The sequence below is a fragment of the Xyrauchen texanus genome, chromosome 4, assembly GCF_025860055.1.
Source record: "Xyrauchen texanus isolate HMW12.3.18 chromosome 4, RBS_HiC_50CHRs, whole genome shotgun sequence".
Taxonomy (NCBI): Eukaryota; Metazoa; Chordata; class Actinopteri; order Cypriniformes; family Catostomidae; genus Xyrauchen; species Xyrauchen texanus.
In genome coordinates this window covers 46,050,214-46,063,947 of record NC_068279.1, presented here as the reverse complement: position 1 = coordinate 46,063,947, position 13,734 = coordinate 46,050,214, and the positions used below count along the sequence as shown (strand labels likewise).

Sequence of the window (13,734 nt, the reverse complement as noted above, 5' to 3'; positions counted from 1 at the left end):
CATGAAACGGATTCATTTAATAAAGACTTTCTTCACTGGCAAACGAAAAGATTTGGTGTGGTTTCAGTTGATTGAAGGTAAATATTCCACTTCATCTAGCTCCATTTTGGTTCTCTAAAGTAACCTATCAATCCATCACAGTTTTACTGGGTGAGAAACCACTCCAAAGGATTCAGCATGCGAGTCAGCTGTTCGATTGATTCAAGCTGAGCAGTGAATTAACCAATTCCAGCCATTTGAACAATTCATTAAACAGAACCGGCCAAAACGAGTGAGTCAAAGGGGGGAAAAGCTTTAGGTTACTCACGTAACCCCATTCCCTTATAACATAAATTGAGGTATCTCACTAAGGGAACACCTCAGGTGTGACTGATTGTGGAAGCACCTATGACACAATGTCTGTCAAGATTGACAGAACAATTACTGCAACGTTTAAGGATTCGCACCTCCCTAATATAAACCACAGCCATCTGTTGCTACCTTATTCTCTGCATATCTCTTCTCTGCGCGAACTCCAAGGAAGGTGAAGATGTGAGAGACTGTACCTCACTTCTTGTTATCAGAGAACAGGGGTTATGTGACTAACCTTAAGTTCTCATTCTAACACTCCTTCTGTATCTCACTAAGGGATATAGACAACTCCAGAATTGCAGATATCTGGCTGAAGCAGACAGCAGAAGCCATAACCAGAGAAAACACAGAACCTTATAATTCAGAAACATAAGAATATGGATCTGCAACAATAAAGCCTACAGTACAGTGTACAACCAGTGCCATTTAAATTCAGTCTCTCGTGGGCCAGGCCCAGACAACCACGTTTTGAGGAGAGGGATTGAAGATTTCCCTGCATGCTTGAGAGAGAAGATCTCTATGCAGCAGTAGAGGCCAGGAGTTCTCGTAAATCAGCTGAGTTATCTCTGACATCCACAGCTTCCCTGGTCAGAACGGAGCTATTAGAATAATATAATGACCGTACTCCCTTACTCCCTATGGCGTCGGTCCGATCAGGCTCAGTGAAATGCATACAGTAATGTGTGAGTCCATGGGTGGGCTAACACATCCACACATAACAGTGCATCGTCACACACCAGGAAGAACAGAGGACATTGCGTGTCTTCTCACGATGCGAAAAGATCTACGACTGCCTGTCCAAATCTCTGCCAGATGAGGCAACAACCCCAGAGGAATCACAGCCACTGTTGAGGCCATCAAGCCTCCTGAGAGAAACCGATCTCCCCGATTGAAAATGGGAGATGCAGGTGGGAATGGCCTCTATGCGTTCGCGCGAAATGAACACTAAGTTCAGCCTGAGCCCCAGATAAATTATCTCTTGAGAGGGAATAAGACAGCTCTTTGCTTGGTTTATTCTGAAACCCAAGCTCTCCAAATGTGTAACTAATGTTTTTGTATCTCTCTCCGTTTGCCGATGAGACAACACGCAAATGAGCAGATCGTCTAGATAAGCCGACACTCTGATTCCACACATTTGGTAAATACCAGAGCACGAAAAATGTCTATGTGAAAATACACATCTCTGAGATTTCGTAAACCAGTCTCCGTGACGAATAGATGAATACGAATAGACAAATAGAATGAGACAATTTTCTGAGCGCAAGCATTTTGAAATCGTACTTTGAGGTGTTTGCTGTGGATCCTCATATCTACAGGGTCTCCACCTCTTTTTGGAATGACAAAATACCGGGAACAAAAGCCCTGATGCCATTCTTCCAACAATACCATTTTTATCACTCCCTTGCTCAGTAAAGAGGATTTTCTTCCTCTAAATTCAGAATCAACTCCCCTTGTGCCACTGATGTTAACATTACTTTGAGAAGAGGTGGTTTTATGGCGAATTGAAGCCCATAACCGCTTTCTACTGTATTCAGAAACCAAGGATAACCTGCGCATGCGCAACAGAGCTATGTTTGAACAGCGAGCGGACCCTGACCCTTTGCTCACTAGTGGTGTGACAACTCCCTCTAGTGGTGAAGATAAGGAAATTTAGCTCTGAACTGGGGGACATATTCATGTTCTTTTCACACAAATCTGTGCCCAGAGCACTTTACCTGGTGCGGCAAATAATGTTTTTATTTGATACACACCATGAATGCTTGTGTGAACTCATTCACCCTCAGAATGTACTCCGCAGGTGGAGGAAGGAGAACATTTGCAGGGGGCAATTGGGGAATGCGTGTTGTCGTCCGGCACACAATTGGGAGTTAAACTGAATAGTCTGTTTGAACACAGGAACTTGTCCAACTTCCAGCATCCGTCTCCGTTTCCTCTCGAGATGAACAAAGGCCTCAGGTTGCCATCCCTTCTTTTGCCCCTGGGGGTTAGAACAGCGGCGTCTTACAGGTTTTGGCTTTGAATGGCCTGGTTTAGGTTGTGGCACTGTGTTTCCCAGTTGCTGGAGCAGCGTAGGGAGACTAGGCTGTAAATCAGACTTTCCTCCCTTTCCAGATGGCCTGAAACCAGTCCGACTTGAATGAGAACGACGAGCCAGTGGCTTTCTTGGGAGAAATTCTTCAAATGCCTCTGCCTCCTGGGTATGGGCAGGGGTATAGTGTGTCAGAAATCCCCTGGACAGGCACTCGTCAGAAAAAGGCTAATTCCAATATCGCCTAAGTTCTGCCTCACAGACTGGGACAGCTGGGAGGAACTGCTTCATTGGAGGGAGGCGAGACAGGAGCCTTGTGTCCTCATACAAATCCATTTCAACTCCCATAACTGCTGGCTGTGATGGCCAGACAAACGAGAGCTTAGACAGAGGCCCTGCTACAGACCTAAAAAAAAAAAACAACTCTGAATGATCCGGGGATGGAGAGCACTCCTCCTTTGTGCTCTGTGGCTGGGACTGATCCATCAAAATGGCATTATCTTCATCATCCTCCATGAGGATGTCTGACAAAACATTGTCCCCATCTTCATCTTACTCTATCGCCAATGTTTCCTCGAACAGCAGGGAAAGGACTGGAGACACATTGTCCATAATTTCCCCCCATGACGAGGCCTGCGGACACTCTGTTGACGCTTCTCAGGCCAGAGAAGAGAGACACAGGTCCTTTTTGCTCACTACTGCAACACTCAAAATTCCTCCTGAACCTTGGTTGAGAAAGAAGAACAATGGGGGCAACTCTCCAGGCTGGACAACAATGCCCAAGCATGTTTAGCCCACAAGCATGATACAATGCGTGTGAGAATCTTTGTGGAGATCCATGGGCAGCATCCACATAAGTGGGGAGGGCAGCCTTTCCCACCTGAACTCTCTGGCTCTTTGGTTGCCATACTTCCAAAGTAAGTCCATCGCAATGTGAAAACTTACACAGAAAATACAATGAGCCAAGAATAACTTTTTCTTTTCCTTCTCTTTGAAGCGTAGTGAGCGCAGCAAAGAAGTCGGAAAAACACTGAAGAGTGCCAAGATTAAAATAGCAGAGAAAAACTCAGAGTGACGCATTAGTTCACTCAGCTATATAGAAATAATTGCCACTCCACAAGCTTGCAGAAAAATGATTTATTGCATTTGGATGTTACCAGTGGCTCAGTCGTCAAACCATTGAACAATAAATCCTAGTGCATCTGATGAGGGCTGCTTCCTTATAAGCTGCAGCAATTGGTCTGTCAATCTTGACATATGTTGTATCATTGGGTGCTTCCACAATTGGTCACGCCTGGGGCATTCCCTTAGTGAGAGGGAAAATGTAGATGAGCGAAACAGCAGGGATTGTGAGCCCATCACAAAACCTCATCATAGTACCATATAATTTCAATTAATCTATCCTCATCGGGGTAATAGAAACAATAATTGCCACACACATACAATGCTTTATAATGTATTAAATGGAACTCCTAGCAAGTGATTCAAATTGATTTATTCCATCATTTGTATTTTGTGTTTGTCTGAGCATGTCTATCCTGTTCTTTACTTATTACTTGGAGTATTTGTTGAGGGTAAGTGGTGTCTTGATGTCTGACGTGACATCCTTTACATATGAATCGGGAGGTGTCTGCCCTATCAAGCTAAATACACAACTTTCACCCTGGCAAATGCCATGTCACGACTATACTGTTCCACTCGCAGAAATGTGAAGCTTCCATTTTTTTATATATATATATTTACATTAATTATTTAGTGAGATGTGTGTTATTTGAGCTATAAAGTTGTCTAAATCCTAATTTTGAGGTGGGACTACTTTTCAAGTTGGAAAAACTTCAGGTTATGTGACATAATGTATGCGTAATTGTTGTGGGTGTAGATTGCAGAGCTCATCTTAATGTAAACAGTGCTGTACAATTAAGTCACATCCATTCAATGACCTCACACTGTTGACTCTTTTAAAAAAGATCTGAAGACTTGTTTATTTAAGAAGGCTTTTGGTTGATGGGTTTTAACTAGTGTCACTTTGATTTTACATATGTATTGTATATATTTTTATACTGTTTATATAAGATTTTGCTTTTACCTTTCTCGTGTACAGCACTTTGTGATTTTATCTGTGAAAAGCGCTTTAGAAATAAACTTTACTTACTTACTTACTTACTCACATTATCCTGTCCATTATCACATTTACCATCCGTTATCCTCACACAGATACCAAGCAAAAGTAACTTACTGGTGTACTTGGTTTTCATGGTCATGACATTCACAGACAATGATGTGAAAATGTATTCAATCACACCAGACTCATGCTAACATTGTAATGTTAATGTAATGTAATGTTTAATTAATTCGATTGCACTTTCAGTGCAGTGTGGTAGTAGAATATTTTAAATATTAAGCACACTTGTCTATTATGATTTAGTGAAGGGATGTTTATAAATCTTATCAAGAGCAGGGGGCCTGGGTAGCTCAGCGAGTATTGACACTAACTACCATCCCTGAAGTCGCGAGTTCGAATCCAGGGTGTGCTGAGTGACTCCAGCCAGGTCTCCAAAGCAACCAAATTGGCCCAGTTGCTAGGGAGGGTAGAGTCACATGAGGTAACCTCTTCGTGGTCGCGATTAGTGGTTCTCGCTCTCAATGGGGTACGTGGCAAGTTGTGCGTGGATCACGGAGAGTAGCACGAGCCTCCACATTCTGTGCGTCTCCACGGTGTCATGCACAGCGAGCCACGTGATAAGATGCGCGGATTGACAGTCTCAGAAGCGGAGACAACTGAGACTGTCTGTCTGTTATTACAGTCATCTGCCTTTAGAGGCACTACTGCCAACTACTTTCAATGGAAAGTCACTAAATGTCGCTACATGACATCATGTGCTAATTAGCATATTCATGACGTCGCATTTGCATTCTGCCTAGCGTCAGCCGGTGTCAGCCCTTCACATCTGTTTGCTTCTCTCTTACTCTCTGTGCTCACATACTGTATTTTAATACAGCCAAATTCCCAATAAAGCGGTTCTCATTTACTGTACATATACTTCGGTTTCTGTAGTCAGACAATGATTTCAGCTATATTTACATGTAAAATTATCACTCAGGGAGAAAGTTATAAGCGACAGAATGTCTTTCATATTTTTACTCTCACACAGTGCACAGACTCCGTCTGAGTAAAAAACCACAAGGAAGTAAGTTCCGTTTTCAGTCAGGGCCTGTAAAGACGGTAAGCCCTTGTGTCATTGCCCATATAAGGCTTCAGCCACCCCTTGAATTCAGGGACTTACTCCCATTCTTTTCTATATTTTTGGGAGTATATTTTAGAGTGTGACATTATCTATTTTTTTTTAATGTGTTAAATTTATATTGTGTGTATATAAGTTTAATAAAGTTGAAAGTTTATTATTATGTGTTTGAATAAAGTACACTGTACAGTCTAAATAAATGATCTGAATTCAGAGTTCAGAAACAGGAATAAACTAAACCCCTGTGATAGTGAGTGATAATAAGGGAAGACGCATGAGAAAAATAAAATTAAAATGAAATGTCAAATTAAACTGTTTAAAATTAAAACAAAGTAGCAAACAATACAGATTAGTCCTTGGCAACACGGTTTGCACATGCGCAGCTCATTCTCGTCTATGTCAGCTGCCGTGAGGTCAACTAAATGTGCTGCTCCTCTCTGCCACGCATTGAAAAGAGAGAGGTGTGACTGAAGCAGGAAAGCAAGACCACAGTGCTCGTGGAGCAGTACTGACAGCTCTTCTACAGAAAGTAGCTAAGGTTTGTCCAAAAAGTCGCTAGATTTTTCACTAGGTGCTTTTTTGAAGTGCTCAATGCATCATATCATGAACAAGACAAACAGTATTAATGCATGCATTAAACTCACTAACAAATGTCGGCAATTTCTGGTACATTATCCAATTTGATAAGAAATCCATTTACTTGCCACTACAAATGAGCATTCTATGTGGGAAAGTGTTATAAACTGCATCAATATTCAATGCATTATATTACAAATATCGATCTTTCAATCCCACTCAGAATGCTGACAATTTCTGACATGGTTTGCCACGCATCACTGTTTAATTAAATCCATGGAAGTTGTTACCGAAACATGATCTAGAACAGTGAAATCGATGACAACAGCAACTCCACCATCTTTCCGGCACTCGTCTCCATTATCTCACAGGATGACGTGAGCTTCACTGAATTTTCTCATTGGCTGTCGCTGCACGATATCGCTCTGCATTTGCATCAAGTTGAACTTTTCTCAACTTTGTCTCGTCGCTTCACATGCCCACATTCTGTCGCCAACGGTTGCACTCACTCGTGTTGCCGGAAGTCGCCAGCTCTCATTGAAAATGAATGGTCTGCTGTTGCTTGCAGCAACAAAATCGCTGATAGAATGGGCTTGAGAAGGCACTTGAGTGCTGCTTGTCACGTCTTGTCTTGTAAATTAAAATGAAAATTTCAAATAAAAGAATGGAATATAATCATATCAAATTTCATAAACAATAATTCATTTGTAATAATATAAACCTTTTAAATGTTATTTTCTCAGAAGCTGATTTTAGTTCAGCACTGGAGAATCTAAAGCAAGCTTCCACATCACATACCAGATGGCCTATTTAACCCATATTTACAGTATGTGTTTCTGGGCTTCACATGGCTTCAGACCCAGGTCTATTTCTAAAAAATAAAAAAAAAACAGGAAAAAGGGGAGGAAAATTGTGATTCCTGCTTCTACATTGTCAATGTCCACAGCACTGAGGAAATGCCAACTTCAACCTCTTCACATTTCAGCTGTGTGCCATATATACCTAATAAAATACAACACGCAAAGAAACAAACCACTTAAAAGAACAGAATGTAATCAATTACTACTGTGGTTACAATGTTCCATCCAATGACAACTGAATGACGTTCAGAGGAACCAAGTCACTATATTAATGAAATGCACAGTTGGCAACTTTCTGCATTACAGTACATAGCCCTGATGTACAGACAAATAAGGCAGTTTCTTCTTAATGGCGAAGTGAAGTGGTAATAGATTTGGTTTATGTGGGTGTGATTTTAATGCATGCTATACATTAAAGGAGTCATTAAATATATATACATTTTTTTTTTAATAATATTGTTATAAAAGGTTTATGTGCAACAAAAAGCACTTGATTCACATCCAAGCAAGGATTCAGCATTCACATGTACGTAGAGTATGTTTCTGGCCATAGAATTAAACATGCGTTTTATGCCATTGTACCTTTAAGACAGTGAGTTAAATTGCTTAAGTCATGTTTAAGTATAGTTAACCCCAGAATAATAATTCTCTCATCATTTACTCAAACTCGTATGACATTCTTCTGCGGAACACAAACGAGAACTGATAACTTCCAGTGTTAATGTGAGAACTTCCTGTTGTATCTCACTCAAGGTTCAAGTGAACAAGCTTCAGTCATAAAATAGGATTTTTAATGAATAAGGACTAAATTTGTTCTTTTTTGTCACGGGTCAGCCCATCTGAAGAGGTCCAATAATTGTCAAGTTGGTTGTTTGACTATTTTAAATTTTACTATTATTTATTTTATTTTTTTGAGTGATTACCTCTATGTATTGGTATTGCAAAACCACTTATATAGTGTTCATGCAGAGCATTTCATGTTTTAGAAGTCTCAAACCTGAAATGTTCTGCATGCACACTATACCAACTTAGGCCCCCCTAAAACAAATTAGGACTAAGACTTGAACACTTCCCATTAGAGGTCAACCGATTAATCGGCCGATTTTTAGCATTTTTTACATAATCGGCATCGGCCAATATCCAAGTATATCAAGCCGATTATTAGGCAGGCGCATCTGTGGGCAGCCTAGTGTTGTTGTGGAACACATGTTCCACGCACGCTGCCCCTAGAGTCATTTTGCAGCAGAGTGAGCAGACCTCATCCAGTGCCTATGGAAGGAGCTAAGTTCCTTGGAGAAAACAGTAAGGATTAAATTTGTATAACTTCTTTATATTTAATTTAAAACTTTTGATATTTTACTGCCAACTTCAAGAAAAAAAGCGACATGACATTCGGCTACTTTGGATATTGATAGTGTAGTTGAAGTTGCATTATCACAGCAGAAGGGTTGCTATCATGTCACAATAAGCAAGCAAGAATTTTGCAATTACAGACAGTGAATCTGAGACTTTTATTTGTTCTGTTTGTGTGTCTTATATTTGAGAGGGTTGTCACTCAATGCAGAGAAATAAGTAATAAAAAAGTTACCAACGCACTATAGGCTAGTGAAGGACTGGCTTTGATAAGCTCGGACGTTATCGCTTCTGCTGTCAGTACTGGAGAAATTAAGAAAATACATTTATTATTGCTATAAAGAGAAAGTAATTTTATCTCGCCAGCCATTTCTATGTATAATAATTCTATGAAACCATTTGTCTGTGATGCAATTGAGCTATTCGCAGTCAGAGAGAGAGATCTCGCGCACAGCGAGCACAACACAGCCCTGCTAAATGAGTGACAGAACTAAACATTCAAACGTAGGTTCAGATCTGTGATATTAGTCTGATTTTATTTTATATTTCGCCTTCCAAAGATTATAAAAAGAATATTTATACATAAGCCGCATTCTGTCTAGCACAACTTCCTTCACTTCACAGCGGTGCACTGACATTTCTCCCTAAAACTCAAACTTAACGTCAGAATCAGCACGATCGGTGATTGTTGTAAAATGCAGTCTAGCTACTGTTGCTAAATTGCGGGACGAGTTTAATAATAAAAAGAGCGCAAGAGATACCATTCCCAAGGCGGCACGCACTCCGATACAGACCACAACGAGACAAGCAAAGTATAGGCTATTTTGGGTTTCATGTGCGCGTCTAAACGATCAACTATACACAAAAATATGTCTAAACGACCGGCTTGGTGAATTCACTTAAACACAGTTTATGTCTTAAATGGACGTAGTTATGGAAATAGTTGGGAGAAAATATGCTGCATCAGGAGTCTATTAAATCTGAACTCGGTCTTAAAGGGGAAGCATCCTAATAAACATGCTGACGATTGAGCCATTACTGCGAATCAAACGACAAAAGGCAAAGAGAAAATTACTTGCAGCTCTTGAATGAATAACTTCTGCATTAATAAGCATTAATCTATCTATGATAAACTATGCAGTGTTATTTTACAATTGATTACTAGATTATTAGATTTCTTTTTAGACCACACCTGAACAGTAATGTTAGTAGACCTTCCTGAAATTAAATCACTGTGCCTATATAACGTTTATCTTTGTTTAATATATATATATATATAAGAATACTGTTAAAGTACCGAATCGATAAGCAGTATCGGTAAGATAGTAATACCATTAAAACCTTAACGATACTCATCCCTAGTTATGCCTGTGCTTCTCTTGGATGCTCTGAATATTGGATTACGTGTCTGGATTGCCCCTTAATTAAAGCTGCATTTGGATATCAACCTTCTTGTCTCGGAGCAGTTCGTAACACCTGCTTCGTTTATTTAATATATTTGTTATACATTATTTATACAATATGTTTTTACATTATACATTTTTAATTTAAGTGTCAAGTGTTCAATAAATGTATTTGTTGAGAAATTTTGTCTATCTTAAGTAATTATTTGTGTTACATTTTATCTTTCAAATAAAAGGTTCAAATAAGAGGTTAAAAACAAGCACATATCGGCCAAAATAAATCGGCTGCATTAATCGGCCATCGGCCGACCCGGATTTCAAAAGATCGGCATCGGCCTGAAAAAACCAATATCGGTCGACCTCTACTTCCCATTATAAATTTACCCTAAAAGTGGAACTTTCAGTGATCTTGATCATTACATTAGGACTTAAGTTCTATGTCTAAGGAACAAGGTGGTGCAAAATGATTATCCTGTATATGTACATGTACCTTGTAATGTGCTCTAGAGATCAGTTTTTGTTCCAAGGAGCCAGGACTATCCAGAGCTGAGATATTGAGGTTTCCTTAAACAACTGTGTCACAAACATTTGTTGTGTGCCATGACACAAATATGGCCACTGTGGCTGGAAGTTCTCACTTCCCTTTTGTGGTCCACAGAAGAATGTCATCCAAGTTTGAGACCGTGTGTGTTCCACAGAAGAAAGAAAGTGATACGTGTTTTAAATGGCATAAGGGTTTTGATTGAACTCCTTTAAGGGTTCTGGGCTTGCTGTCAAGGAAAAAAAGAACAAGGAAATGCTTTTTCATGCTATGACCCCTGTATATCTCATAATGCACAAATGGCAGCATGTTACCTGTTAGGGCACTGCCGAGGCTTCCTCTCCGGAGCTGTCTGCCGTCTTCGCTGAGCTGTCGTTTTAATTTCAGCGATAAGCTGGAGGTGTGAGAGACCTCAGGGATACTGGACTTGCGGAAGGGCATGGAGGGGGGATAGAGGATGTTATCCGGCTGCAGGAGAGGAAGAGATGAGATCAACATGCAGCTCAATCTGGGAATCGTCATAGAGATGATCACTGATTACATCACAAATAGCATATCAGGGTTTACAGAAATGCAAAGAGACTAATAAATGAGGAATACAACAAAAGTGAATCATCCTAAGGAGGCAATAATATGAGAAGTGCTGATCTAAAAAAGGCTCTATTTTAAGAGCGCTAAGACTTAAGTGCAGAGCAATGTGACACATATGTGCAAAGTCAGTGGACATGGCCATGCGGTTTTGCACAAGTGGGTTCATGAAATCATGCGTGCAATGTGCTAATGGGCTGTGATGAGTGCATTTTAATTCTGAGGTTTTTGTCTGGCTATTGTATCATCTGTGTGTTATTATGTATTTCATTCCATGTCAAGCAACGCCATCATAAACTAAGCCAGCATATTCATAAGATTTTAGAAATGTAAATTGGCTGTATGCAAAGGATAATAGAAATATTGAAAATGTTTTTCTTTCTTTGCACAATAACTCCCATTTTGTCTGCCATATTACGGGACGTGTAAAACACAATTTTCTGCTCTCCCATTGTACCAAACTAAACTTAAATGAAATATAATCATAATAGGCCTAATATTAAAACATCATATTGATCTACTGACACACAAAACATGGCTAGTTTTAAAAGTGAGGTATAGCTGTTTAATATCATCTGCTTGTAGAACCCCCAAACTGCAAATGCAGAAACTAAGTTTAGACATTGCGGCGAGATTATACAGTGCATCCGGAAAGTATTCACAGCGCTTCACTTTTTCCACATTTTGTTATGTTACAGTCTTATTCCAAAATTGATTAAATTCATTATTTTTCTCAAAATTCTACAAACAATACCCCATAATGACAACGTGAATGAAGTTTGTTCGAAAATCACATCTACATAAGCATTCACAGCCTTTGCTCAATACTTTGTTGAAGAACCTTTGGCACCAATTACATCCTCAAGTCTTTTTGTGTATGATGCTGCAAGCTTGGCACACCTATTTTTGGGCAGTTTCTTCCATTCATCTTTGCAGAACCTCTAAAGCTACATCAGGTTGGATGGGAAGCATCAGTGTACAGCCATATTCAGATCTCTCCAGAGATGTTCAATCGGGTTCAAGTCTGGGCTCTGGGCTCTAGCCACTCCTTTGTTATCTTGGATGTGTGCTTAGGGTCGTTGTCCTGTTGGAAGATGAACATTCGCCCCAGTCTGAGGTCCAGAACGCTCTGGAGCATGTTTTCATCAAGGATGTCTCTGTACATTGCTGCATTCATCTTTCCCTCGATATTGACAAGTCTACCAGTTCCTGCCGCTGAAAAACATCCTCATAGCATGATGCTGCCACCACCATGCTTCACTGTAGGGATGGTATTGGCCAGGTGATGAGTGGTGCCTGGTTTCCTCCAGACAAGACGTTTTCCATTCAGGCCAAAGAGTTCAATCTTTGTTTCAACAGATCAGAGAATTTTGTTTCTCATGGTCTGAGAGTACTTCAGGTGCCTTTTGGCAAACTCCCGATGGGCTGTCATGTGCCTTTTACTGAGGAGTGGTGGAGTGCTGCAGAGATGGTTGTTCTTCTGGAAGTTTCTTCTCTCTCCACAGAGAAATGCTGGAGCTCTGTCAGAGTGACCATCGGGTTCTTGGTCACCTAACTGACTAAGGCCCTTCTCCCCCGATCACTCAGTTTGGCCAGGCGGCCAGCTCTAGGATGAGTTCTGGTGGTTTCAAACTTCTTCCATTTATGGATGATGGAGGCCACTTTGCTCATTGGGACCTTCAATGCTGAAGACATTTTTCTGTACCCTTCTCCAGATCTGTGCCTCTGTGTCTCGGAGGTCTACAGACAATTCCTTGGACTTCATGGCTTGTTGTGTGCCTTTCCAAATCATGTCCAATCAACTGAATTTACCACAGGTGGAAACCAAATAAAGTTGTAGAAACATCTCAAGGATGATCAGTGGAAACAGGATGCACCTGAGCTCAATTTTGAGTGTCATGGCAAAGGCTGTGAATACTTATGTAGATGTGATATTTTTTCATTTTTTATTTGTAATAAATTTGCAAAGATTTCAAACAAACTTCTTTCACGTCGTCATTATGGGGTATAGTTTGTACAATTTTGTGGAAAATAATGAATTTAATCCATTTTGGAATAAGGTTGTAACATAACAAAATGTGGAAAAAGTGAAGCGCTGTGAATACTTTCTGGATGCACTGTACATGCTTTTAAAACAACTTAGAGCAATTACCTATTTCTCAGGAAAATAGCAAACTGCACTTTTTGTTTTAATACCACATTGAACATACCAAAAACAAAAAATATCTAATAATAAATCATAGTATCATTAATAAAATACAGCAAGACAAGAAATACACAATAGGCCATTTCACTATATTGGACCAAAAGAACATAAGGACAATATACCAGTCTGGCCATTCTCTTTTGACCTCTCTCATCAACAAGGCATTTTGTCCGCAGAAATGTCGCTCACTGGATGTTGTTTGTTTTAAGCACCACTCCGAGTAAATTCTAGAGACTGTTGTGCATTAAAATCCAAGGAGATCATTAATTAAAGAAATACTCAAACCAGCCCATCTGGCACCAACAATCATGCCATGATGGTGATTTGATCACATTTGTCCCCATTGTGAACATTAACTGAAGCTCCTTACCCATATCTGCATGATTTTATGCACTGCTGCCACACGATTGGCTGATTAGATAATCACATGGATGATTGTTGGTGCCAGAGGGGCTGGTTTGAATATTTCAGCGATATTATGATATATATCTAAAGTGTCAATCGATAGAGATTTTGCTACAGGTGAAACTCGAAAAATTAGAATATCGTGCAAAAGTTCATTAATTTCAGTAATTCAACTTAAAA

At 39.9% G+C, this 13,734-nt stretch overlaps 1 protein-coding gene across 1 annotated transcript in view; it reads right to left on the bottom strand.

Annotated features, from left to right (window-relative positions):
* Positions 1–13,734, bottom strand: part of LOC127637453 (microtubule-associated serine/threonine-protein kinase 4-like) — a 194,870-nt gene that overhangs the window by 130,820 nt on the left and 50,316 nt on the right. Inside the window, exon 2 of the mRNA XM_052118529.1 lies at positions 10,670–10,823. Coding sequence (XP_051974489.1) covers positions 10,670–10,823 — 154 coding nt within the window. The remainder of the gene's footprint in view (positions 1–10,669; positions 10,824–13,734) is intronic.